This window comes from Equus quagga, chromosome 4 (assembly GCF_021613505.1).
Source record: "Equus quagga isolate Etosha38 chromosome 4, UCLA_HA_Equagga_1.0, whole genome shotgun sequence".
NCBI classification, from domain to species: Eukaryota; Metazoa; Chordata; class Mammalia; order Perissodactyla; family Equidae; genus Equus; species Equus quagga.
In genome coordinates this window covers 110,510,137-110,537,876 of record NC_060270.1, presented here as the reverse complement: position 1 = coordinate 110,537,876, position 27,740 = coordinate 110,510,137, and the positions used below count along the sequence as shown (strand labels likewise).

At 37.1% G+C, this 27,740-nt stretch overlaps 1 protein-coding gene across 4 annotated transcripts; it reads right to left on the bottom strand.

The window, feature by feature from the left end:
• On the bottom strand, positions 1–27,740 carry ERICH2 (glutamate rich 2). 4 transcript variants are annotated; one of them, XM_046657928.1, is made up of 12 exons: positions 27,613–27,740; positions 27,450–27,495; positions 20,645–20,680; positions 19,635–19,665; positions 19,381–19,429; positions 19,119–19,155; positions 16,926–17,021; positions 14,411–14,559; positions 11,336–11,523; positions 5,704–5,761; positions 1,065–1,136; positions 1–191 (listed from the first exon to the last, which is right to left on the bottom strand). In XM_046657928.1, exons 1-12 carry the CDS (start codon positions 27,638–27,640, stop codon positions 70–72), a joined length of 912 nt encoding a protein of 303 aa, XP_046513884.1. In that variant the 5' UTR covers positions 27,641–27,740; the 3' UTR covers positions 1–69. The 4 variants fall into 4 exon arrangements, with proteins under 4 accessions (XP_046513884.1, XP_046513885.1, XP_046513886.1 ...); XM_046657929.1 differs by having other exon boundaries at positions 16,926–17,000; XM_046657930.1 differs by lacking the exon at positions 1,065–1,136.

The following is a 27,740-nucleotide window of genomic DNA, read 5'->3' as shown; positions in this document are numbered from 1 at the left end:
CCTTCTTTATGTTTCCATCATATACAGAAATGAAAATACATGAAGATTAAACCACAGTGGCCGCTTTCGTCACTCGTCTTCACACTCGTCGGAGCTTTCTTCACTCAGATCCTCACTGCTCTCCCCTTCACTCTCACCGCTACTGTCTTCTTCACTATCTTCATCATCTTCCTCAAGAGTCTGAGTTTTCTCTACCACAGAAAGGAAGAGAATTGTTTAAAATGTTTCTTAATATTTCCTCTCTTTGAAAAATCATAGTTCTCCTTGTTTCTCCCTCCACCAAGAAACAGACATTTTTGGAACGTGAGAACTGAGCTGAACTTTGCTAACTGTAAGTAGAGTCAAAATAGTAATACAAAGAAGAATATATTCTTACGGGCAGAAAGATGTTTGGGGATTTAAAATAAATTTAAGACACAGGTCTATAACCATTGTGAACATAATTCTTACTTAAATAGAATAAGAGTGAGTAAGACTTAGGGTAATTTAGAGAATACTGGCTTTCTTTGGAGTTGTGGGATAATCCCTTTAATACATGGGGCAATTAGCATATTGTCTTCCCTGTGAAGACTCTGTCGGTGCCTGATTGCCTGCTGCCCAGGGAGCCTGCTCTGCTTGGGCAGTTCCACTCCACAGAGGAAAGGGAGTCATCTGGACCGTCCAGAGGACAAGCTGGTTTTATTAAACCATCCAAGACAACCATTCGGACTTTTCTTTTCTTTTTTTTAAAATTATTTTATTGAGGTCACATTGGCTTATAACATTGTGTAAATTTCAGGTGTACATTATATTTCAGTTTCTGTATAGACTGCATTGTATTTACCATCGATAAGTCTAGTTTTTATCTGTCATTATACGGATATACCCATTTACTCCTTTTGCCCTCCCTCCACCCCGGTCCCCTCTAGCAGCCACCAATCTGTTATCCTTATCTATGTTTATTTATGCCTTTTCTTAACCACTTCCGGAGGATGTACTTCACCAATCTGCTGGGATAACGAGTTTTTAAATAGTGACTGCTCATAGCTCTATGAGAAAGAAGGAACTTCAATTTTTAGATTTACCCATCAGCAACATTTCTTCAATAAGTGAGAAAAACTCCTTGGCCTCAGGATTTTCTGGCTCATAGATTAGAACTGAAAATGGACAACAGGATGTGTGTTATTAATGTTCAAAGTGTTTTAGTAAACAGGCTCTTCAGAATGAGATTGAAACTGTCAATCAGAGTAAGTGAAAATGCAGAAAGCGATAAACACCAACAATTATACCACTGGTGTATCTAAGTGTAAATACAGAAGAGGCTCTACTTATCTCAGGTGCTTTGTAAAAGAGATAATCCTCTTTCTATTTTCTACTTCCTGTCCAAAGAATGCAATCTCCATCACTATGAGGCTGCCTTAAGAGGCCTGTAGCCAAAGTGTTTCTTGATTATAATTATTCCCCAAACAAGGTACAAATCTTGAAAATACAGAGACTTCAGTAATGAGAAGACTGTGTGCCTAGAGGTCTACTAACCCCTCATCTCATCTCACCCACCCAATGTCTACATGGCATCTTTTACTAAAGGCCTCATCCGAACGCAAAGGAACGGAGCTGTTTTGTTTTTGTTTTTGTTTCATGCAAGCTCTTCTATAGTAGAGATGTCATTTTTAAAAACTCATCCTTGAAATAGAGAAAACTGATGCTTCCTCTTTCTCATCATCAGGAAACTTTTACCTTAGTTCACATCCAGTCATCACCTGCTTAACAGTGTCCTGCCGTCTTCAGCAGACCCACTATTTTTAGCACTATTTATTCCTTTTTGCTCACCCTTTATGTGAATATGTCATCTTTCCTTTGGGCCATACCAATAGATTTTTTTTTTTAGGCTTGTTGGGATGTTACCATTGTTCTAGAGGCCAGAAAGATTTACACCTTTTGCTTCAGAGTTTTTTAAACTATTTTATTTATTCTTTCAGATCTCACTCTACAGATTTCTCTCTGTCTTCTTCCTACCTGCCTTGAGGAGTATTCATAATCCTGCACCATCCATTTAAGATTGTGATGCCTGTGCAATATCCTGATGGCCCCTAGGGGGCACTGAAACATCAAGTGTGCTATTCACCTGGCTAAGCATGAGAGAGAGAACTTGTGGATGGTTCAACTCGGCCCTGTTGGTTCACAGGACCTCACCCCATATGTCTTTCATCCTGACACACCAAACCAGTGTCTTTATTTCCTAATCTACTAATATAACAATTTACCATCAATCTGGGTTAGCATGACTGCACCTGGCTCAAAAGCTGCTTTCAAGGATCTTATAGGTATTTATACAGCTTTTAAGGTTTCTAATAAAAATAACTTTCTATACATTTTAACTTGGACTAAAATATGCTTATCATTAGCAATCTAAATCTTTCTTTGAGGCTAAGTGTCTTTCTAGAGCAGGGTTTTTCCAATTGCTCCTTGAGATACTAGTTTCTTAAGACATTAATACACATTTGGGAAACTAGGTTAAATTAAGTTAATTAGGTAAAGCTTACAGTAAGGAGCAATTGCAGGACTTTTTACAGAACCATTAATATGCTCACAATTATTATGAATCTTATAGAGAAGAGAAAGTGGTTTTCCCAATTTATTATTTCCATGGAACCTTTTTTGGTGGAAAACATATTAAGAAATCTTGAACTAATACTCCGTGGAACACAGTTTAGAAAATTTCATGTTGGAATTAGGATTATCCCATGAGATTGGAGTATGGGAACAGCTACTCTCACGGTTTAACAAAAACTGCTAGCAATTGTCAATTTTCAGAGTCGGGGTACGGTATCTGTTTTGAGACTTAGGCCAGCAATATCCATTCTAGGTGATGAATAAAAAATTCTTACTCTTTGACAGGCTAGTAGGGTTTTCAAAAAGGTAAGAGAAGCTTTTAGCACATGCAGTTGGTATCCTTGGGGTTGTTTCCCAACCTGGGCCCATACGCAGGGCCCAGTGTGGCCCCTGAGAAAAGCTGGTCAGATGTAAATCCTGGTTCTGCCACTGTCTAGCTGGGTCATCTGGGGAAAGTATTTACTGTCTCTGCACCTCAGTTCCCTTTACTGTAATAACACTATCGACCACATCAGGGTGTTCTGATGAATCAATGAGATAATGTAAGTAAAGTAGTTAGTCTAGTTCTCGGTGCACGGTGAGTGCTGAATAAATGTTCATTAATATCTGTTTTCCTGGAATGGTTCTGGGCCTAGAGACAGGCTTCTTCCTTCCTAAGCATTCAGTGGTTGCTCTCTTCTGGCTGAAGGGCTGAGGTGGGGAACAGAGGGGTTCTGCTGCTGGTGGGGCTCTAAGTCTCTCAGACTGGGGGCTGTTCTAGGGTAGACACAACACTGGTCTTGTGCACTGTTGCACCTCTAGGAGAGTGCCTGGCACAGAGCTGGAGCCCCAGCATAACATCTGGTACGTAGCTGGTGCTCAGTATGAATTTGTTGGAAGGAAGGAAGGGACTGAGTTTTCAGACAGATATAACCACATTAAGATAGACCAGTTCGAACTTTTTCATCCCCCTTGACCTGGCACTTAATGTGTGTTTACTGGTTTGAGTTAGGTCAATAAGTATACTGCACGGCTAACAGCCAAAAGTGACTAAGAGATGTGGTGATATCAGTACATATACTGTGTAAGCTTCAGCCAGAGGCTCTCCAAAATGATTGATGAATGGGGAATTTATATATAAGTTTTCCCACAATTAGGCTCCACAAGAAACTCAGAGAATAGGGAGCTAGAGCTACAGAATCACTTCTACCCTGGCCCCACAGAGAGAAAGGTGGAGTGGGAGAAGGAGGCTTGGGTTCCAGCTCTGGTTGTGTCACTATCTCCCTGGGTGGGGCTGAGCAAGCTGCTTAACCTCTCGGCTTCAGTTTCATTATTTACAAAAATAGAGAACTGGACATGGTTCTCTCTAAGGATTTCTTCTGATTGGAAATTCTATGTTTGTGTGCCACCAAAAATAATTTCGATCAAAATATTTTATTTGATGGCTTTAAAGGTGAAAAGTGCTTGAAAGGATTAAACAAGGCAAAGTATTTACCTTGGATATAAAATAGGTAGTTTTAAAGCATTCAAGGAACCCATTTTAAAAACCAGCCAATGATTTAAGAACTCCTGTACCCACGGTAGAGACTCTGTACGCGGCAAGGAGCAGACCCTCACAGTCCCTATGGCATTTACGCCAAGGACTGCTAACTTAAGTCTAACACTCGTTAGTATTTTGAGTCCTATTATCAATAAAGGTTCATTGTAAAGTTGCCATTTTCTCTTTTAAAATAACTATGAGTAACGTATTAGAGAAAAACACAGGCAAAACAGTTGAAAAGACTGCGGATTTCAACAGAGAGCTGGAATCTTTCAAAATCATTAAATGGACTTTCTGAAATTGGAAAATACAATCTTTGAAATTAAGAACTCACTGGATAGTTTTATCTACAAATTGTACACAACAGAAGATAAGTTAACTCAAAAACAGGTTGATAGAAAATATCCAAACAGGAGAGAAATAAAAAGAAATGGAAAAAACAGAGATGAGTATAAGATACATGTGGGACACCATGAAAATAAGTCTAATTTATGTCTAATTGGAGACCCAGGAAGAGAAGAGAGAATAGGGCAGAAGTGATATTTGAAAGGAAATGGTTAAGAAGTTTTCAAAGTTGATGAAAACATCAACTCACAGATTTAAGAAACTCAGCAAACCTGCCAAACCTCCCTTTGTATAAATACAAAGAAAATCACAACTAGTTTGAACATCAAGTCAAACCACTAATAACCAAAGATAAGAAGAAAATCAAAGCAGATCATATTATTCCTCTGCTCAAAAGTGTCCAGTGGCTTCCCACCTCACTCAGAGAAAAAGCCAAGGGCCTTAAATTGTGAAAAGGTGCCCTGCCACCTGCACAAGCCCCAGCCCGTAACCTCTCTGATCTCATCTACACACTTCCCCTTGCTCATTCTGCTCCAGTTACACTGTCCTCCTTGCTGCTCCTCGTCAGGCGCACTCACGTCTCAGCACATTTGCTGTTAGTCCTGCCTGGAACACACTTCTTCAGATATCCACATGACTGATTTCCTCAACTCCTTCAAGTCTCTGCTCAAGTCTATCAGTGAAGCCTTCCTGCACCATCCTATCGAAAACTACTTTGCCTCCTCCCAGGACTTTCTAGTCCTTCCTCCCTACTTTATTCTTCGCCACAGCACTTATTTATGACACCATAGTTACATATGAGTTTATCATCTGTCTGACACTAGATACAAATATGGAGTTGTTATCTGTCTTGTTGACTGCTGTATTTCCAATGCCTAGAACAGTGCCTGGCACATGTAGGCACTCAACTATTTGGGGAATAACTGCATATCAAGTAAGGTTTGCTGCGCTACCTGACACTTCTTTGGAAGTAAAGGCATAAAGTTACTAATCCATTATTATGAAGGTAAGGATTTTGCCTTATTTTCCAGTGGGGGTGATTAGTCTCTGTTAGTTTATCCCACTCAAAGTCATTCCAGAAGTCTAAATTAGTCCTTATACCAATCAACCTGATTTACTATCAAGGAATCATTGAGATACTATCAGGGCATTCACTAGACTTGCGATCATCAAACCATCTTACATATTATGGAATGTATGTAGAATTAAAGAGAAGATTGGAAAACGGAAAAGTAGTTTGTACTTACTCATCTGACATAATTTTTTTGCCAAATGGTAGTCTTGGCTCATTTCTGCTCTCAGGAACTGGAAAACATTAAGAAATTCTTCAGATAAGTAGTTTCAGAGGGAATTTAAATGTCAATTATAAACTCCCTAGAAAATATTTCGTTCATGATCAACTATTTTGCTTTTAACATTTACATGTTTTTCCAGGAGTGAGTGTGTAATCAATCAATTAATTAAGAATATTTAAGGATTTCTCATGGCAAGGCAACACAGAATAAGTATGATACGTCTGCTTTGCTGCAGCCACACTATATATGTAGTACTGAACAATTTGAGAATACATAGCTTGGTTCAACTGGTAGAGATAGTGAAGACACTAATCACCTTAATGCCCCTTTGGTTCAGATACACCTTTTATTTGTGACCTTAGGCCATAAGTACATGACAATACTTAGCAGGAAAATGTAGACTTACAATTATGTGTATTCAATATTTTCCAGTATTGTTCTTATGCCAGCCAGTCTTGCTTTTACTATTTTTATTAAATTTTTCTTGTTACAAAGTAATACACATTTTTCTATGTAGGAAATTTAAAAGCTCAATAAACCCATTCTGTCCCTAATTAAAAACCATCTATGTTTCTACTATCCAGAGATGTTTATTTTTAACATCTTCAAGTATGTTTAGTGTTTTTTTCCCCCATAAATGAACACATTTACCAAAACTAGGATTATTCAGTAACTTTTAGAAAATAAACCACACATCATGATGATTTTCTCCCCATGGAGTTAAACATTCTTATATATTTTTTACTTGGGCTATAATTTAATAACTAACCTTCTATTATTAAATTTAGACTGTTTCCACTAAAATAACCCTACACTTGGATGATTGTTTTTGCTTGTGTGTGACATATTCTGAGCCATATGCAGGTAGACCAGGTTTACTCTGCAAGAGATGGGGCATTGAGTGATATATAAAAGACACTTCTCACACGTTTCCAGATCTTTCATAAATACTCAGGTGCCATTTTAAGAAGCAATTCTCTACCAGTTTTCTCTGTTTCTCCCATGAGCACTGGGATTACATATATTTTTCTAATATAAATAGAACTCTTCTGGAGATTTTTCTATAAACCATTAATTCATCACAATTCTCATTTATTCACATATTAAAATGCTTGTTCACTCATGAAATAGAATTCTCTTATATTTAAAAAATCTCTTCTTGTTTAAGGTTAAGACATGTTCATTTTCATCCCTTTTTGGGTTTTTCTTCCATTTTAATTTTGATATGTAGTGGTTTATCTATGTCATTCTCCAAATATCCAGCACTTGATATATTAATTTGGTTTTTAGTTTGAATTATTAGTTTCTTTCTTTTTCTTATTTTCCTTATGTTTATTTTGTTCTTTTTCTACCTTCTTGTATTAATATGTAGTTCATTTATTGTCATTCTTCCTGGAATCATCATCATCATCATCATCATCATCATCATCATCAAAGCATTTGAAACTTTATGATCTTTTCAAAAGTTTTAGTATTTACTGTTGTGGCTATCCTTGTTTTCTAAATAGTTTGTAAGTTTAGTTATGAGTTTTTCTTTTTTGGTGAGGAAGATTGGCTCTGAGCTAACACCTGTGCCAATCGTCCTCTATTTTGTATGTGGGATGCCACCACAGCACGGTTTGACAAGTAGTGTGTCGGTCCATGCCTGGGATCCGAACCGGCAAACCCAAGGCCGCTGAAGCAGAGTGCATGAACTTAACCACTACGCCACTGGGCTGGCCCTAGGATTTTTATTTTTAATTCAGATGTCATTTAGAAGAATATCTTTCAGTTTTAAGTATTTTAAATTTGTTATGATAGTTATTTTTGTTATCAATGCCTAGTTTAATTGATCACAGTCAGAGAATGTGGCCAGTATAATACGCAGTTATAGTCTATATTTTAAAAATCTTCATGGAAAATTTAAATATACACAGAATTAGAGAAAATAGTAAAAGAAATAACACGTCCCCAATTCTCACCTTCAAAAATTAACACTTTGCCAATCTGGTTTTATCAATATCACCACACACTCTTTTCCTCCCTCTGCCTAGATTATTTTAAAGGAGTTTATAGATATCATCTCAGTTCACTTTAAAAACCCAATCACAGTATTGCTATCACATCTAACAAAATTAACAAGAATTTCTTACTGTCAACTAATATCTAGTCTATTTAATAAAGCATTATATTAATACTAGCCTCAGAAAATGAAAAGGAGCATGGAACCAATTTCAAAGGCTCCTTTGCATTGACCTATTTTGTTGTTGTTTTAATGTAAAATATATTTTCCTTTAACAGTTCAAAAAGCAGTGAAATTAAGAAATTCACGCAATGAACATTTCTCTTTTGTGAGAATTACTTAAGACTGCCAAATTAAGCTGAAGACAGGTTTAAAAAAAGATCCTATATTAAATTATTTGTGACATTCAAAAAGAGAAATGCTTAACAACTAAACTCGAAACATGAATTTAGATGGAATCCTGAGCAGAAAAAAATACAGTTATAAAAGCCATTTTAAAGACAGATTTGGAAATCTCAATTTGAATATAATGTATTTTATTACAAAATTATTAATTTTCTTAGATGTGACAAGGATATGATGTTACATTGAAGAATGAACTCATTCTCAGGAGACCCATGCTCGAGTATTTAGGGGTGAAGTTTTATGACGTCTGCAACTTACTTTCAAATGTTTCTGCCAAAAATATATATCTAGGTTTTATCTATAGCTTATCTATCAAAAGAGAGAGAGAAAGCAAATGTAACACAATGTTAAAAAGTGGTGAATCTAGGTAAAGTATATACATGTGTTCATTGTTATACTCTTTCAACTTTTTTATAGGTTTGAAATGTTCAAAATAAAAAGTTGGGAAAATTAAAAAGGGATGCATTCTGAAAACAAAAGATCTTATGCATAGGCACAGTACAAGACAGGAAAATAAGCAATCTCACACTGTCTGAATACTTATATGAAAAGGAATTAATGGATTACCTTTATAATTAAATGTCAAAAACAAAGAGAGAAGAAATAAAATGAGCAACTCCAGACAGTTTGGTTATGGCAAACAGGGTCTCCGAAGGCTTCACAATTCATGAACGATTTAGATGTCCAGTCAAAAGGACGTTTGTCAAGTGAAATCTTTCCAACACTTCACATCAATTTTTCCCCCCTTATTAAAAGCACCTTATAATATTAAGGAAGTTTCAAATTTTCCTAAATATGTTTTATTATAGGAGGAAAACCTAATAAATATGTCTGATTTCCTTATATGATTCCATGGCTGGCATATGGGTTAAATTATCTAAGGAGGCAAGCACATTAGCATTTTCCTTGTGCTAAAATTTGAATTGAGGCTTCTAGCTATGATGGAGTTAACAGAGATCAAATTTACTCTGCTCTCCTTAAAAAAACAGAAAACACAAATAACAAACAGACAAAATAAGTGAAACAACAGTTTTCAGACACTGGACAACAGACATTACAGGACAGTGATCTCTGAGAAAAGGGAACCAAGATGGGTCCTATAATTGCCTCAGTTTACTGCTTTTAGGCTGTTTCCAGGTGCTACCATGGGTAGGGAGAATCCAAGCGAGATGAGTGATCTCTCTGAGTTGAAATAACACAGTTTGGTGTTCAGAGAGGCCAATGGGGCTATAATTTTCAAAAGAGGAGTGAGCTTCACAAAGAGAGAGAGCTCCTGCAATCTGCAGGGCTGTCTCCTTGAGTCTTTGGCTGGTACTTATCTGCATATATAGAACGAAGAAACTATCTGAGGATAGAGAAAGAATCACTGGAATGAGCAGGTGGAACAATCACTGGACCTCACACAGGGCTGAGATGAGCTCACATTCTCTCCAGCCAGAGTGGAAGATCCTGATCCTGCTAATACATGGAGCATTGGGAAGAGTCCTCACAAGGTATTGCCTTAGCAGTGTCCCTATTCTATAAAGGTTGCCCTGGACTCTCCCAACAAAGCCTAAAAGCAAGACTCAAAAAGAGAAAATTGCTTCCAAGTTACTCAACTGTGTCCCAGATCAAAGTCCCAAAACATTTTTTTTTTTTAAAAACAAAAGTTTGCACCCAAGAACATAAAATTTACGATGTCTAGGATTCAGTAAAAAATTACCAGGCATGCAAAGATGCAGGAAAATATGACCCATAAGCAGGAAAACAACTTAATCAATAAAAACTGACCTAGAATTGACAAAGATGATAGCATAGCAGACAAGCTATTATAAACACATGCCATATTCTCAAAAGTAGAGAAAAATATGAACACGATGTGGAGAGAAAGGATAGATATAAAAATATTTAAATAAAACTTCTAGAGATGATAAATAGAATATTGCAAATGAGTTTACACAGAGAGAGAGAGAGAAAAAGAGAGGGAGGGGGAGGGAGGGAAGATGGGATTAACAGCAGATTGTAACAGCAAAGAAAAGACCATGAACTTGATGACACAGCAACAGAAATTTCTAAAGTGAAATATATATATAGAAAAAAAAAAAAAAAAAAAAGAACATCAGTGATCTTTGGGACAATATTGGGTGATCTAACATACATGTTAATTGTAGCCTAGATGAAGAGAGAGAGGGCAGAGATCAGAAAAAAATATTTGAAGACTTAAAAATTGAACATTTTTCCAAACCTAGTGCAAACTATAAACTCATAGATCCAAGAATCTCAATGAACAGAAGAAATATGAAGAAAACCACATCGTGGCACATCATAACCAAATTGCCAAAAATAGTAATACAGATGCAAAATGTTTAAAAGACAGACAAAAAGACATATAAATGACGTCTAAAGATAAGACGAATAAAGATAAGATGATGAATAAATATAAGATGATGAATAAAGATAAGAATAACAGCAGACATCTTGTCTAAAACTAAGCAAACTATTAGATAATGGAGCAATCTTTCAAAGCACAGAAAAAACCTGGTAACCTAGAATTCTTCAGGTAACGTACCCTTTAAAACTGAAGGTGAAATTAACACTTTTTCAGACAGAAAAAAGCTGAGAGAATTCAATGCCAGCAGAACTGCATTATAAGAAATACTAAAGGAAGTTTTTCAGGTAAAAGGAAATACTATCAGGTAGAAATTTGGATCTACATGAAGCTCTGAAGAACAGAAGAAACGTGTACCAAAAAAGATATTTTCCAATTTAAAAAAAATCTCTTTAAAAGAGAATTGGCCATTTAAAACAAAAATAATAATGTATCCTGGGGCTTATACGCAGAAGTAAAATCTATGACAACAATAATACAAAGGAAGAGAAGGGAGAAATGAAAATGTACTGTTATGAAGTTCTTACAATATACATGAAGACAAAAAGTTGTGCAATATTAATTAAAGGTAGACTGTGATACCAAAACAAGTGAGGTAAAATTGCCTTGTTATTCATAGAATTATCAGTAAATGTTTATGTGCAATTTTTGCATGTGACATTTCAGGCTTCAACGCCTTTGCACTGCTATTTCCTATGCCAGGAATGCCTTCTCCATTTGTTTACCAGATTTTTTAAATCTTCAAGGCTATATACTATTTAGTTATTTTAGTATTTTTAAGTTTCTTAAATTATCCAAGTAAAACTTACTTCTGCCATTAACTCTAATGGGGCATGAGTATCCTTATTAAAGGTACTGTCTTCGTCATTATCTTCATCATTGGTATCATCTTCACCATCGTCATCTGTTGATTCGGACAACTTATCATCAATATCTTGAAGGCAATATTCACTAATTTTCTCCTGCTCTGCAATGACTGCATCTTTGCCAACCCCACCTAAAACAGAATATACATAATTTAATCAATAAATATTGAAAAATTCAAATATTTAAAATGGTTATTCCTAAATTATAATGTAGTAAGTGTACATGTTTACTATATGGCTTCCTGTTCTGGAGTTTATTTATTTTTCATGACTAAACAGCACTGCAATAAATTTAACCCAATTTCCATTTCCAAAAAAGGTGATAAAACTGCCAAGTGAAAGACGAAAAAACCCAAACCAATTAATATTGAGCTGATGTCAGTGTTAATTGTTTAGTGCATGAAATTTTAATAAACGGAAAAAAGTTTTGTTTGTAGAATATAATAATTTCAAGAAAAAAGAAATTAATGCTATTCTATCTCCAGAAATATATTTCCTAGATTGTTCTAATGAGAAGGTAAATACTAAATAAAGAGCTTGGAGAGGAAAAGTAAGACTGCAGAGGCTGAGAAGCAAATAAGTTGTCTTAGGCAGATCGTGTCAATCCTTGGATATCTGAGAATAAAGTTCTCTGTCTCTCAACACACACAGACATAGATTTAGGAAGAGATACATGTGAAGTATTCTATCAATGACCAGAGGTTACATAACATTCTCAACGATTCTTCTTAATGTCAAGCCACAGTACCTACAACTAAACACAGATGACTGAAAAATAAAAAATAAGCATTACTAACTACTCGTTCAGTGCTCAGCACTATGCTGAGCCCCAGGAACACAAACATGAACAGTCCTTGACCTCAGGGTGCTCGCTCACACTCCAATGGGGAGTCAGAAACATAAGGGATAATGATAAAACAGTATGAAAGTACAGTGATAAAGATGAGTACAAGGTAAATGGGAGCACAGAGGAGGGCCCCAACTTGGTCTGGAGAGCGTTCAGGAATTGCCAATCTGAGTGGATCAGTTTTTCCAAGGGGAGGGGACAGCATGAGCCAATGCAGAAATAAGAATGTGTGTGGAGCTACAAGCACTTTGATGCTGCTTAAGGGCAAAGGTTGAGGCTGAAATGGTGACAGACACGGCTGGAGGGGCAGGCAGGCACTAGCGGGATAATGGAGGGTCTTGCTGGCCAGCAGCCTTGGAGTTAGGACTTTATCCTAAGAAAGAAGGGACTACTAATGAAAGATTTTAAGGAGGGAAATAAGTATGATCAATTCTGCATTTCTGAAGGAATACTTGGATAGCAGGGTGGAAAGTGTATTTGAATGGAGACTAAAAAAAAAAAGAGCAAGGAGAGAGGTTAGAGGTCTCTTTAAAAAGTCCAAGTGAGAGATATGATGAATGATAGGGCACTGGTAAAACAGGAATGGAGACGAGGGGACAGAGAAATACTTAAGAGATAAAATCTCCACGGCACAGTCTATTGGGACACTTTCCAAACTTCAGTAATTCCTATTCTGCCTTCACCTATTTTGCCATATATGAGTATCATCTACACTATTAATAGTTTTCTTTGAACCTACTTATAAATTGTCAGATCATAAATACTATCATCTACGAAACCGATGGATATAGTAATAAAAGTAACATAATAATCATAACTAACATTATATGCCATTACTCTTCTGAACACTACATATGTTAACTCACTTAATTCTCTCAACATCCCAATGAGGTGTGTACTATTTTTACCCCATTCATAGTCGAAACTGAGGGACCGAGAGATTAAATAACCTGCCCAACTTCACACTACTAATTAAGTGGTAAATCTGGGAGTCAGTTTGGCTCCTGAGTCCATATTCTTAACTATGTCTTATATTATTTTTTTCTAACACACATTAAAATATACTATTAAAATAATTTTTTTAAAAACAGTTTACTATTTGTTTCCTAAAATTATCTCTTTGGGAAACACTACTGTGTGACAGAGTGGCTCCTTTGGCCCTACAGACGTCTTTCACAGTTTCAAACTGAACTTGTGCCACACCACCCCTTTCTTGTAAGATTTTGAGTGTCTGGGAAGTCTTGTGAGATGCTTTCTTTGATGGGAGTGCGGCCATGAGCTACTCTAAATAACAGAAACACTTGTGTTAGAAGAAAGCGAGGAAATCCTATACTCAAGAGGAGACAATGTGAAGAAAACACAGGCCACAAAAAAGGAAAAATTGGTAAAACTCCTGACTTTAAAGCAAACTCCTGACTAAACAAAAAGTGCTACCCTGAAAAGGATACCAAGTCCTTCCAAGAGGATGGCGGGGCTATTCAGGCCATCTACCTGCTTCTGTTTCATTTACTGTCTCCATCGGCTCACAACCAGCCTGATCTTCCAGTATGCACCGCCTGTTCACTGACTTATCACACTGATGTCATCAGGGAAGGTCACAATAGGGAATTAAGGACTTTATGTGATGTCACAGGAATGGTCTCATGTCAATCCACAAACACTTACTGAGCATCATGAGAGAGGTTTCCTGATCCCGAGATCTAAGGTGGTCTTCTTCCAGGTGCCATTTATTTACTTCATAGCACCCAAAACAACCTGTCATTGTCTTATTTGTGTTTTTTTTTTTCATTATTTTTAACAGCTGGCTATCTCCCACTAGAATGTGAACTTCATAAGGGCAAGGATCTTGCCTATTTGCCAAGTGTTGTATCCACAGCTTCTAAGCCAGTGCCTGGCATTCAATAAACCATTGTTGAATGAATGGAACTTGTTAATGCTTTCATAGGTATTTTAATTCACTCTAAAATTTAATACTCTATCATTATCATTTTATGTAATGTATACCCATGAATTCCTTGCCTGACTGCATATCAGAATTATCCAGTACATGAATTTGAAAAATTACTGGTTCCCATGACCCACCCCAGACCTACAGAGTTGTCAATATCCCAGAGTCATGGATAAGGAAGGCTAGATTAGAAGCTACAGTTACTCAAAACAAATATTATTACCTTTGCTTTCTTTTAAGAAGGAAGATGACCATAGCTTAGACTGTAGATTTGTTTCTATGTCTTTATTCTCAATACTCTTTGAAGATACTCTATTTTCAGTATTCTTTAAAGAGACTTTATTTTCAATATTTTTTGAAGAGACTTCCTTCCTAAACATTGAAGTAGAAAATGAAAACATACTTCCTTAGGTCACAATGCTGTTTAAGGCTTTATATGGATTTACACACACACATTTAATATAGATACACAATATACCAACAATAAACTAAATAGCTAAACAGCAGTATCTTCTTTGTGGAAAAGCATTAAAAATAATTTTTACTGGGGCCGGCCCGGTGATGCAGCAGTTAAGGGCACACGTTCTGCTTCAGCGGCCCAGGGGTTTGCCGGTTTGGATCCCAGGTGCGGACATGGCACCGCTTGGCACGCCATGCTGTGGTAGATGTCCCACATATAAAGTAGAGGAAATGGGCACGGATGTTAGCTCAGGGCCAGTCTTCCTCAGAAAAAAGAGGAGGGTTGGCAGATGTTAGCTCAGGGCTAATCTTCCTCAAAAAAAAAAAAATTTTTACTGACGAAAATTCTATTTCTATTTGGCATTTATTGTTGTGTAATGATTCTAACAACCTTTTCAGAGTTGTTTAACACAGAACATGTAAGCATCAGTTACATGAATGTCCTTGGCACATCATTGTGATAGAAGGAATAAAACTATTTAAGGAATACTAGCTTTGAGGGTTTTTTTCTTTAAGTTTGTAAATCAATTCTAACCATTGCTAAATGCTACACTTATGGAGAGAGTCCAACACTAACATTAACCCTTGGTCATAATACAAAAAGCGTGCTTTTTCTTTAAGTAGCTGAAATAGAAACAGCTTAATTTTCTCTTTTAGCCTTTAAGCGTGAAACTGCATGTTAATAAATAAGGCATTGAGACAGGATTCTTGCATGGTGCACTCTGTTTACAAAGACAGGCACACACGCTGGTAGAAAAGTAACCCCAAGTCTGTTTTTCATGGTCTTAAGATTCTTTTAATATGTCTCCTTTACCAAGTTTAAAAAATTCAACTTCTAGTTTTCATGGAAAGATATAAAGTATTATTTTCCCCCCCGAAGTTATGGTGGATCTCTTTTTTCCCCACTGAAATGTGAATCCAGAACATTAGTTAAGTTAGTGGTCTTGTACTGTGATTTAGCGAATAGGCTGAACAACATGTCACAGTCTTAACACTAAGACTTAATACTAAGTATTAGTATTCTTAATACTAAGAATGGAATCTTCACTTCCCCTGTATATGCTGCTAAGCAAAATCCCTCTCTGGTAATGAAAAATGCACAGCAAAGATAATTTACATTTGTTCTGCCTCTGCCCTCCTCGATTTTCTAATTGTGAAATAAAGCATCCACGAAGAAACTCTACATATGAAAAGTTGAGAAGTCACTTAAATATTCAATTTCTAGCATGGTGAGATTCCTGTTATGCCAAAGGTCACCACAAGTGATTATTAGAAATTATATGCTCTAATATCTAATCTAGACAAAAGGGCTTTACTGTCTTTTTTCCCCCCACGAATTACAGCATTTTGTTGAATCTAAGATATCATCTACTTACTATAAGACATAGCACGATTTAAGAAAGAAAAAGCACTGCCAAGTTAAAGTGTGAGATGCCATCAATTGTAAGAGATGTTAAAATATGAAGAAAATATGTGTGCTTTAGAATCTATGAAACATAGTCCCCATATATTCACTAAGCTATATGTCTAAGGAGGGGAATTTATCTAGTATAATTCTGGGTATTTGAATAATTGGAAATACTTTAAAAATCCTAATGACACAACACACAGGAAGCCACATACTCAACAGCCTGAAGATAAATGGGATATTACTATTTGGAAGCAGTGAACATGCCATAAAATAAGTATGAGAACTGAACATCATTTTAATAGGAAAATATGAATTCCTCTTCTGCTCACTCTCTGTAGTCGTTCTCATCCACACTTTCAAAGAATCAAAGGCCCAAAGTCCAACCTCCTCTTCAATTACAATCTATTGCCTCTCATTTGAAAAAGTAATGCTATTTATGGTAATAACGCCTCTAACCATTTAAGAAAAACAGATAACTAGTATACGCAAAAAAGATCTGTTTTCTTTAATTTAAATACAATTTAAATTGTAACTATCACTTCCTCAAGTTACAATTGAGGAAAGAATTCAAATTTTTACTTTATGTAATATCCTTTGTAAATGGAAGGTATTTAATTTACTATTTCCTAAGGTTAGAGGGTTAGTCCAGTTAGATATCCCACGGGAACATACTTATGCTAGGGGATAGATAACCTAGGTGTTAGGGCTGTTCCTCAGTATGTTAAGAACATTAGGCGTATTTATGAAATGTCCCCAAATTTGTATTGGAATTAATAATTTTTTCAGGAAGTTTATATTTTAAACTTTGTTTTAAAATGATTTATATTTGCCAAACATGGGCCTAAAAACAAAATTAATTAAAACTTACTTTTCTGAGAATGTCTTAGCTACATTCAGAGAGACTTGTGCTGGTGAGGTATAAAGTTTGCTTGCTAATCTTGGTCTGCGTTCAAAGAGGCATTTACTTAAAGCAGGAAAACGGAAATAAAAAATAACCAGTTATTTTAGAAACATATGATTATGAAATAAGCTATAGATAAAATTTTTTCAACCGTGCTTCAGCATTTTACAACCGGCGGATGTGCTTCAGCCATTTCCCCCTCACATCTTTAAGTATGCTCGAAAGCTTGACCAAAAAACCAACAGATCCAAAGTCCAATACCTAAAAAACTTTGCCCAGCATTAAAGATATATTTTACTTTTACTGCTGAAAATAGTTAATTAAGTGCAATTTGCTGGGTAGACAAAATCTTTCACACATGGATCCACGGGGAAAAAAGGAAATGATACACGCGGGCTCTATGTGCACAGAAGTTTGAAACTCTTGGTTTATAAAGTCCACACACTTCTTGAGTCTCTGCCTAGAAAGAAGAATCAATTGAAAGATTAAAGCAGAGAACTGGTGCAGAAAGAAAACTTCTAGTTTTCCCTAACCCAACTTGGATAGGACCTTTTGGCAAATTCCACTTGCCAGTCAGACTATGGAGCCAGTAGGAGGGTGGAGATTAGAATGGAAGCTACAATGGCAAAATTTATCAACTGTGCAGGTCAGTTACACTGCTCCACAAGCAAAGGGCCCCCAGGATTTTCTGTTTTCTTACTTGATCATTTTTTTCCAAGACTGGCCCTGTTTACCTCCAACTCTGGGTAAGGTACCTGGGGTGACAAAGCCACTCACCCGTGAAGCTTACTGGCTACCCTAGTCATTCCTCCTTCTCGCCTATTCCAAACCACCACCAACTCAAACTCTTCTCTGCAAGTGAATCGAAGGGAACAGGATCATTTAGCCCTTGCAAAAAGCAGTTTCGTAAGCAGAAACAATTATTAATGAGATCAAGAGAACACGTGATCACTTTGCTTTTCTATTTTTGCCTAGGCTGCCTTTGATTCACCCCTGGATTTAACTACCTCAGGATGTAGATTACCCCTTGCTCCAGTTTCAACACTGTTACCACAGTCTATGAACAGTGGGACTCATAGACACAATAGTAATTATCTTCATTAATGGTCTATTAACTTCCCTTATTATTACTGAAAGTTATATCATATTTCCCTCAAAGACTACCAAAATTTTCTTAGACCTTTTTATTTAAATATGTTTTCAACCATGTAATAGGATATATATATTTGCATATAGATTAACAAATTCAACAGGATATTTATTTTTTCTGATTTCTATAACATTTAATCTGAAATAAACATAGATTCTCTGTCATTGATCTGGTATACATTACTTTTTCTTTAATATAAAATATGTATTTAACATATAATTTACAAGGTGGATTCTAATTTTAATTTTTAGCTTTGATAGTAGGAAAAATGAAAATATGTTATATAAGTTGGAATTTTTCCCAGCCAATAATATTCAGAATAAACCAAAATAAGATCAATGTGAATAGAATCCCACTAGAATGGTGCCCACCAATCTGTCAACAATTGATCTCTATGAATGTGTTTTATGATCAACTTCAAAGCATAGTTTTTCATTACAGAATAATGGAAACAATAGACTATTTTTTTCAGGGGGCAGGAGATGATCATAACAGGAAGGGCTTTGATGAAGTATCAGAATCAATGCCTTGAACAAAGCGAGTACTTAAGAGTTAGCTACTAAATTGAAACTGGACTGATTCTTTTTAACACCAATCTCTTCAACTAGTTGGGTGATTATTTTCCGTATTTATGAACAATTCATCTCATAGTAAATAAAGAATCTGTTTAATTTTAAAGTATATATTCATTAAAGAGATATTCTGAAAGAAATGAGCAAGTATCAAAGGGAAAAAGAAATGAGCAATGAAAATTATCTAAGTAAAATATAGACTAAGTGGTTAAGCATTTAAAAAGTAGAAGGGAATATTATCTATACCTCTACATTTTTATCAAAATTCATTTTTCAATTTAAATGTCCTTTTATCTAGGAACAATTGCAAAAGCTAAAGTGCTAATCCATGCATTTCTGGCCTTTCAAAATTAATTGGGTGACAAATGATAGCATTATCTAGTTCTAATTGCTTAAAAGCCATGTGATAGATCAGCCGTGCAACCAGAGACATCATACTTTGACATTGTTTCACTTGGTTCAATCATCACTTTTTCTGAAAGAGAAGAAAAAAAACCTCAGTATTTTATCAGTAGTGATGTTCCTAATAGAAATTCTTGATTGGCAAATATTTAGGCACTTTTTGAATGACAGACAATATAATAAAGGATTTAATTGCTAAGTCTTTTGACCACATTCAACCATTCCAGTAGACTATCTTCCTAATACTTAGGACAAAATGGCAGTCAAACATATTCTTTTTAAGTAATAAATCATTTACCCTTTGGATCCAACACAAGCAACCTGCCATTCTGTCTATATTTTGGTGCCTAAAATAGAAGCAGAAATAAAAACTAGCATTATCATTATTTTAGTTTGAGGTATTTGAAATAATTTATTTATAGCCTTTATATAAACATTTCTATTATCTAGGCTAAAAGGTAATTTTATACTAAAGCCAATTATTCAAAAACTATATAAATTGATGATAAAATAGAACTAAAACATTTTTAAAAATAGTTTAGGTAGTCTTACCTTTATAGCATCTGTCTTGTCTAGATAATTCCTGCAAAAAACCAACATATTTACTTCATGTCTTTAAACATTTGTATACATTTAGAACATAAATAAAACAGAATGCAGAACTCAGTCTGTCTGTAGGGTATTGTGGAAGTATTTTGTTTTTGCATTTAGTAGCATTATTTCCATCCTAACTGAAAAACCTCATTCTTCTGGATTATGAAATTGGGTTAAAAAAGAGTCTAGAGAAATTAACTCTTCCCTTTCTCTGCACTTCATCCCGGAGTTCATGTAAAAAGAGCTATAGGAATAATGCTGCATGTTAGAAAGTGGTGTCTTAAATAAGCCTCTAATTCTGTTATCTTTTTGGTTGCACATAACCTGGACTCCACACGTAGATGCAAATACAATCGACAGCAGGTTAAGGACTCCCCTTTCCCGCCGAGCTGACCCGAGAAATCACAGATTCAGCTCGGCTCATGTCTACAGTACCATCTTTCTTCCCTGCTTTAACAAGATGATATGCAAACCAAACTATCTGCCACATTCCAGTTCATCTGTGTTATGAAAAATACCTTTATAGAGTGCATATAAGCCAGAACAAGAAATTTTTCCATATTTCAAGATATAGTATTTTTAATAAAATATTATTTCAATAAATACATTTAGAAATTAACATTTGATTTTATCCAAAAATATCTTTTAAAATATAATTCTTACCTTATAAGTTTCTTATTAACACTTTTTTCTGTGTTTATTAACACTTACAGATTATAATGTTTTCTCTGTGAATGTTTACCTTTCTTAAGTCACTCTATATAGACTGATTCTCCTGTAAGTTGGCCCTTTATAGTTTTCGATAAATATCATTCTCATTATAAAGGGAAAAATCAACTCAAGGTTTTTTTATGAGAGAGGCTACACGTACGTTTTTCATAAGTAACAATTCATTTGCCCTCTCCTCCCCCAACACTTGTCCCCACATCCCAAACCAGACTTTTAAAACTAGTAGCAGTCATACATACCTAGGAATTTCTGGAATACAAAATTCAAGGCCAAAACTGTGGACAATAAAAGGGAAGCTTCGTTATTTTGTGTTCAATTTTTCTCTTTTTAAATCTGTCTCCCTCACACTGATTTGCACTCCCAAATAAAGCAGCAGCATACAAACTTTTGCCTCAGGCTTTCTTTCTGGGGAACCCTGACCAAACCAGACATTATATATGTTATTAATCTGATTATCCCTCTGAGCAGTTCACAGAAAGCTAAAGTCCATCAGAAAAGCAAGGCATCTTTTTGGGAAAAACAGTTGTAGAAGACCAAACTCTAGGAGAAACGAAAGATTTTTTACTCCTAATTCTCTAGGGCTGTAGTGCTCAGAAGCTCAACCAATGCAATAATGAACCAAATAAGGCCTGAAAGAAATCTAAGATGACCTCTCCTAGGAGCTGCTTTCACTCCACAAATTTCCACAATCCTGTGGGTATCCACATGTCTGGGTAGACATCCCCTGTATATTTAGAGCTCTCCTCTCCTTTCTAGCTCTAGGATCTTTACGGATTGCTACATTTCACCCATTATCTGGATGAAACATCAATGCATATAATTCTCTCATTTTCACTTGGTTAAAGGAAAACCTAGGGTGGGCAGATCCTAGTCCTTGATGGAACTCAGGCTCTTCTAGGATTGGCTTTATTATTACCTAGAAGTGTCTATTTAATCTTCTTTCACAAAACTGAATTCCCTGGGGCAGTACAGAGTAATACTCAAGAGTCGGAGGGGCTCTTGAGTGAAAGAGACTGGATTCACATCCCAGTTCTGCCACCTCCCATGTGAGCTTGGCCAAGCTACCTAACTTCTTTAGGCCTCAGTTCCTCCATCTGTAAAATAAGGATCACAATGGTACCAACTTCACTGGATCATTATAAAGGATGATCTCAGTAACGTGTTTAGCACAGCACCTGGCATATAGGTGGGACACTGTAGGAACAACTTGATGTTTTCTCTAAAGGAAAAATTGGGAAGATGTCCTATGGGGCTGATTAAGATTGCTTAGGGAAACAAAAAGGAGGCTTTACTGTGACTGAGACAAGCAGACTAGCTCTGAAGACTTTTAATTAATTAATTAATTTAAAAACCACATAAGCCCCAAAGTAATGATACTTGCTTAGAAAGATCACTGACTCCAGGGAAAAAGCAGAGTAACAGAACACAGGTAAAGTTAAAGCAGTGCCCAATAAGCTGGGAAGAATGAGGTACATTGTATAGGTAATACATATTTTTCAAATAACTATCAATGTGCAAAAATTATCTCTGAAAGGAAGTGCTTTCAGAAAAGAAACTGATAATATTGGTTGACTCTGGGGAAGAAGAAGGAATGGCTGCAGAACTAGGGTGGGAGGGAGTTTTTAACTTTCTGTCCATTTACACCTCTTGAACTTTGAACAATATAAATATATTACTATTTAAAAATAAACAAATACAATTTAAAATTTGCAAAACGATTTGTATCTCTACATTTATCCATCTCTTACAGGCATGAGAGCAGTATGGTGGCCTTGTGCTACTTCAATTCTCTTCTCCACCCAGTGGCACCTGTTCAAATTGGGGTCATGGTGTCCAAAAGAACGGTATACAGGCGCACACCTTGTACATTTATTACCATTGATTATGGTTAACATTATCACCACAACATTCATTTAATCACCCCTGCACATCTCCACCAAGTGTACCCCCTGGCTTTTGGAACATGAGCAGACTCTCCTAATGTCTTTCAACAGTTCCAATGGTAATGGGAACAACACAGTTACGACAGTTTCTAATTTTCACGTAATATTCAATGTCTACTTAAAACAAACATGTCATAAGCACCTACTATATATTGATATGTCTGTAATAAGCTCTGGGGATACAAGAGAAGCTCAGAATTTTATAGGGGAAACAAGTACTAACTCCCTATATATATGGGACAGACTAAGCTTCAAAGTACTGTACTAAATGCTTCCCTCTAAGGGGCTCCAATGTAATTTTCCATACTGCCCAAACAGGATCAATCGAATCCCTTCCTTTGAGTTCATGAACTGGAGATACCCAAGAGTCAGTAGGCAGTGAAGGCAGAATTGAAAAGACAGAGGAAGAGCGAGTCCAGCGAATGGAGCTGTCCCTGAATAACCTTCCAGTTCCAAAATCCCATTCTGAGGCCTATTCTCTGGGTTTGCTATATTCCCCCAGGTATTATAATTTCTACAAGTGTTCTTAGAATAAGGTGTTGTCTGTCTTCCTCCTTATGTAGACAAGAGATCCAGCCCACCTGAACACAAGAGTAGCACTGTCCTAAGACAGACCAATTATAGTAATTCATAAGATAACACAGTGACTGGACCAAAGGCTGAGCCAATGATCCAAGCTAAGCTCATCACAACCTTTCTCTGAGACTTTTCCAAGTGGAATTGTCACAAAGGTAGGAGAATATGAGTGTAAAGCTCCCAGCAGCCATGGTTTTAGCCTTCAGGAAAAAAACGGCCTGAGAACGAAGTAGAATACACAAAAGAATTAGGGATGAGAGATGAAGAGATGAGGGAGTGGTGAGGCTGGAAGGGGGCAGGGGAGGAGAGAAGAGAGACAGACAGACAGACACAGACATACCCCTGATGATATGAGTCCCTGTTTCCTGTTCAACCTCTGCCTTTCCCTGGGCCAATTTTTCTTTTCGCCAAAAGAAGCTGGAGTTGTTTTTGTCATTTGAAACCAAAAGAGAACTTGACTAATAGGCTCCTATGCCTTGAAACCAAAAGAAGCTAACACATCTGATAACATGTAACAAGAGCTACAATACTAGAATTAACATAGCCCATGGGAGCACAGTGAGATGTGATTAATTCTACCTGCTATAGGAAGCAAGACTGAGTCAGGCTCACAATGAAGGTGGCATTATTTAGCCAAGCAGTCAGTCAAATAGAAGGGGAAGAGTATTCTAGTGGTGTGTCCGAGAATGGCAATAGATGAGTCTGATATGTATGTGGGAGCAAATTTTAAAAGTAATTAATTGCTGTATGCTAAGAATTTGGGGCTCTAACCAGTGGGCAATGGATAGAAAACCAAAGACTTTGAAGAACAACCATATATAATCAGCTCTATCTTAGAAAAGAAATTCTGTGGAGGGTAAACCTGAGAGAGAATGGGAGGTGGGAAGACCAGTTAAGAGGCTACTGAAATAGTCCAGAGCAGGGGTTAGCAAACTCCAACCTATGGGCCAAATATGACTTGCTGCCTACTTTTCTAAACGAAATTTTATTGGAACAAAGACATGCTCATTTGTTCGTATGTTGGCAATGGTAGCTTTCAAGCTACAATGACAGAGTTGAATAGTTTCGACAAAGACCATATGGCCTACAAAGTCTACAATACTTATTATCTGGACTTCTACAGAAAAAAGTTTGCTAAACCCTAGTCCAGCGGAAAACTGATGATGTACAAAGCCAGGAAGGTACACTTGGAACAAAAAGAGAGGTGAAACTGAGAGTCACTGGACACACAAGTGAAAAAGAAAAGAATTTGATGGTTCTAGCTTGGATGACTAGGATGAGGATACAAGGGGAGAGCACATAGTGAGGGATGATGAGTTTGTTTTTGGAAATTCTGAGCTACAGATGCCTGTAGGTCATGTGAAATCAAGTGTTATTCTATTCTATTGAAAACAGAGTTAGAACTCAAGAGAAAAGACATATGGGACAGCTATGAAAAAGTGGGAATGGATGGTATGGCCCATGCAGAATAAGACAAGGCCAAGGATAGAATCCTGGGAAACACCAACATTTAAGAAGCAGATGGAAGAAAAAAAGATCAGTCAACGAAATACACATAAGTAATATGCAGACAGACAACTAGAGTGGCGGAATGACTATACCACCAGCACAGAAAGTTTTTGGAAAGCAGAAGTTTCTGGAGAGCAGTTCTTACTCATGAGTGTGGGTCTCCCACCACTTTAAAGGTACTCAGATATTGATTGAATGAATAAAACCAGTGGAATTATATAAAGTAACTTAATTGCCTTAGAATGCTCTTATAATTAAAAAGAAAGGCCCACATAATTGGAAGGGATGATTCCTAGAAAGAGTAGGGGAAACGCAGATATAGATTTATTTTTATTAAGAAAAATATACTGAAAGACTTACATAGAAAGATGGGTAGTATTAATCAGAAGATCAATGTATCTGGCTAAATAAGTATATAAAATGTGCACAAGAAAATGATTTGTAAAGGCATAATTATGTGATTATATAAGTTTGAAAATATTCTTATGTAAATTAAAATGTACTTTGGGAGTCAGGGCACATCGGGGTGGAGGTCATCACAGGCTCATTTCTAAAAGAAAGGGCTTGGTTCTTGGCTTCTTAGCTATATTAGTCTGGACTCTTGGTTGCAGAAACAACGCTCAAGTTAGCTTAGGCAAAAAAAGAGAAGTGTTGGCTCACAGAGTCCAAGAGTTGAAAACCCAAGCTGTGTGGAAGTCAGGACACAGAGGATACAGCTGTGTTCAAGGAGGTGCGTGGGGTACCCCGTCCCTTGTTCATCTCAGCTGCTTCTGCATGTGGGCCTCACTCTTCTCTCTCACTGAAGAGAGATTTTCTACACATGGTGCAAAACATGGCTCCCAGTAATTCTTGAGTTTTATGTGATATAGTTCTAGGCTTTAAGGAAAAACTGACTTTCTCAATAGCCAAAAATCTAAGTTAATGGCCCAATTAGTTCAGCTAGTTGGGCTACATAGAATAGACAAACTCATGCCACCCTAAAAAATATCTCTAGTGCCTAGTGCATAAATATTTGTTGAATGAATGGAATGGGAAGGAAAGAAACAAGAAAGCAAAGGAAAAGAATGTATTAAACTAGAGCTTCACTGTCCAATATGGTAGGCACCAGCCACAGGTGGCTATTGAGCACTTGAAATGTTATTAGTTCAATTTGAGATACGCACACCAGATTATAAAGACTTAGTACCAAAAAAAGAACATAAAACATCTCATATCTCCACTCCTTTAGGTAAGTGTTCACTAACCAGCAGCCAATAGGGCCAAATAGGTTTTGTTTGGATTCTACAGGCTTCAAAAAAACCTTTTATAAAATGAGTTACCAACATTTAAATTCAGATTTCACAAAATTCTCCTTTTTGGTTTCTCTTGTAATAGTGGAAGACATATTTTTTTCTTCATCCCACTTGTGCAATTGTTTTCTGCTTTTGTACTACTTGTTTCTATAAGCCACCCTGTGTTCTAATAGGCAAGGAATGAATAAATAAACAGACAGCTACATGCTCAGGCCCTGCAACTGTGGTGGGGAGAGAGCGCTGACGGAGCACCACCCTCCATCCTAGAGGAGCTTAGTGGGGAAACATAATAGGATGCGGGGGCAATATTTCACTGCATAGCCTCAAATGTGTATAAAAATGGTTTCAATGATCATCTATCACTTACATTTATATTTAAAAATGACTACCTATAAATTTTATATATTTCCTTTACAGCATAACATAGCGCTAGGAGCCCAGACTCTGGAGTCAGAATGCCTATGTTCAAATCCCAGCAAACTGTGTGACCTTAAGTAACTCCTTAACCCTTCCATGACTCGCTTTCATCAACGGTAAAATGAGGATAAAAATACTACCCACCTCATGGAGTTATTGTGAGGGTTAATAAAGATAGCTAATAATAAATAATAGTAGCACCCATCTCCTTTTACAATTATAATTACAACTCCTCCTCCTCCTATTACTATTGTTATTACTAACTACAGCCTAGCAAGGATGGTGTGAAGGTGAACTCTGACTAAGGAAGCCAGTTTTAAGTGCACAATTTAGACTGCCTGGGGCAAAGAAGGGGGTGAAAAGACTGTAGATTTAGCTCAAACGATGGGGGTAGGAAACGGGCGTTCTGAAGTGGTGCAGTGGAATTGAAATTCAACTGTGGTAAACTCTTAAGAGCAGTGCTGCCATTTTCCTGAGATTAAAAAAACAAAACAACTTCAATTAGCAAAAAAACCAAAAAATTTAACAAGATGGATTTGGGGATCCTTGCATTTGGTTTTTAGCCCAATGAAACAAAAGACATTTTTCTTTTTCAGATTTATTTTTAAAAAGCAACTTCCAGGGGTCTTTTGGGGTAACAACGGATATATCTAACTCACCCATGTCGTCAGGGAAGGCAAACGATACATTTATAATAATGACATGTTAGTTTAAATGCTACTGGGGCGCAGTGTGGAGTAGTCAAAAGACCGCAATATCTTGGTTTTGGAAACCTCAAGTCAATCTCGTCAACTCATGGAAGGCTGAAGACTGGACCTTAGAAGCGATCCGTTGTCCAAGCCCCTCATTTTACAGAAGATGCAAACAAGGCGAGGGAGGTGACATAATTTGCCCAAATTCCACCAAAATTTTTTATGGCCGAGCAAGTTATGTCTAGCGAGTGATGTCTGAACTACAGCCAGTGAGTGCTCGCTTCTATTAGCCATTAAGCTGTTTCCAAAGAAACGTAAAAGTAAAAAAAGAAAAAAAAGTAAGGGAAAAAGAAGTTTTAAGGGGGGGGGGGGCGAGGACCGAGGGAGGCAGTCAGAAACTCTGAGATGGAACGTGTCTATTTTCACTGGGTTGGTTTTCTGGCTGGGGAGGGGGCGTGCGAATCCGCAGGCAGAGAACGGTGGTGTGGACGCGCCTGTCAGAACTACCCGGTTATCACTCGCACCCACGTAGAAATACACCCCTTCCTCAGTGCCCGACTACAGCCAGAGGAGGAAGCCCAGTGCGAGGCGCACGTCCAGCCTCGCGGATCCTACCTTCTCGCGCGCCGCCTCGGCAGCCGGGGGGCCGCAGAGCCCGAACCTGGAGGGGGCAGAGAAGTTCGCGGGTTCAGGCGCCGGGCCTAGCGGGGGTCCAACGAGAGGGCTGGGTCGGGCTGCACACGGGGATGGGGGAGAGGGCGACCCGCACGCCTCTTACCCGCTTGTGGTCCTCTCACGCCGGCCATCGAAAGGGCAGACACCCCAAGCCAGCTCTGCTGGCAGCTTGCGCTGGGTTCGGAGCGAGGAGCCGGAGCCGCCGCGTCGCCATGGAGACGAGACCAAGCG

Excerpts from the sequence above, each read along its gene's own strand:
- ERICH2 (XM_046657928.1), bottom strand. The coding sequence starts at position 27,640 with ATGGCCGGCGTGAGAGGACCACAAGCGG. Across the intron at positions 20,681-27,449 it reads CCGAGGCGGCGCGCGAGAAG|TTTTGGCCTTGAATTTTGTA; the intron begins GTAGGATCCGCG and ends TATTGTCCACAG. Across the intron at positions 192-1,064 it reads TGAAGAAATGTTGCTGATGG|AGAAAACTCAGACTCTTGAG; the intron begins GTAAATCTAAAA and ends TTTCTGTGGTAG.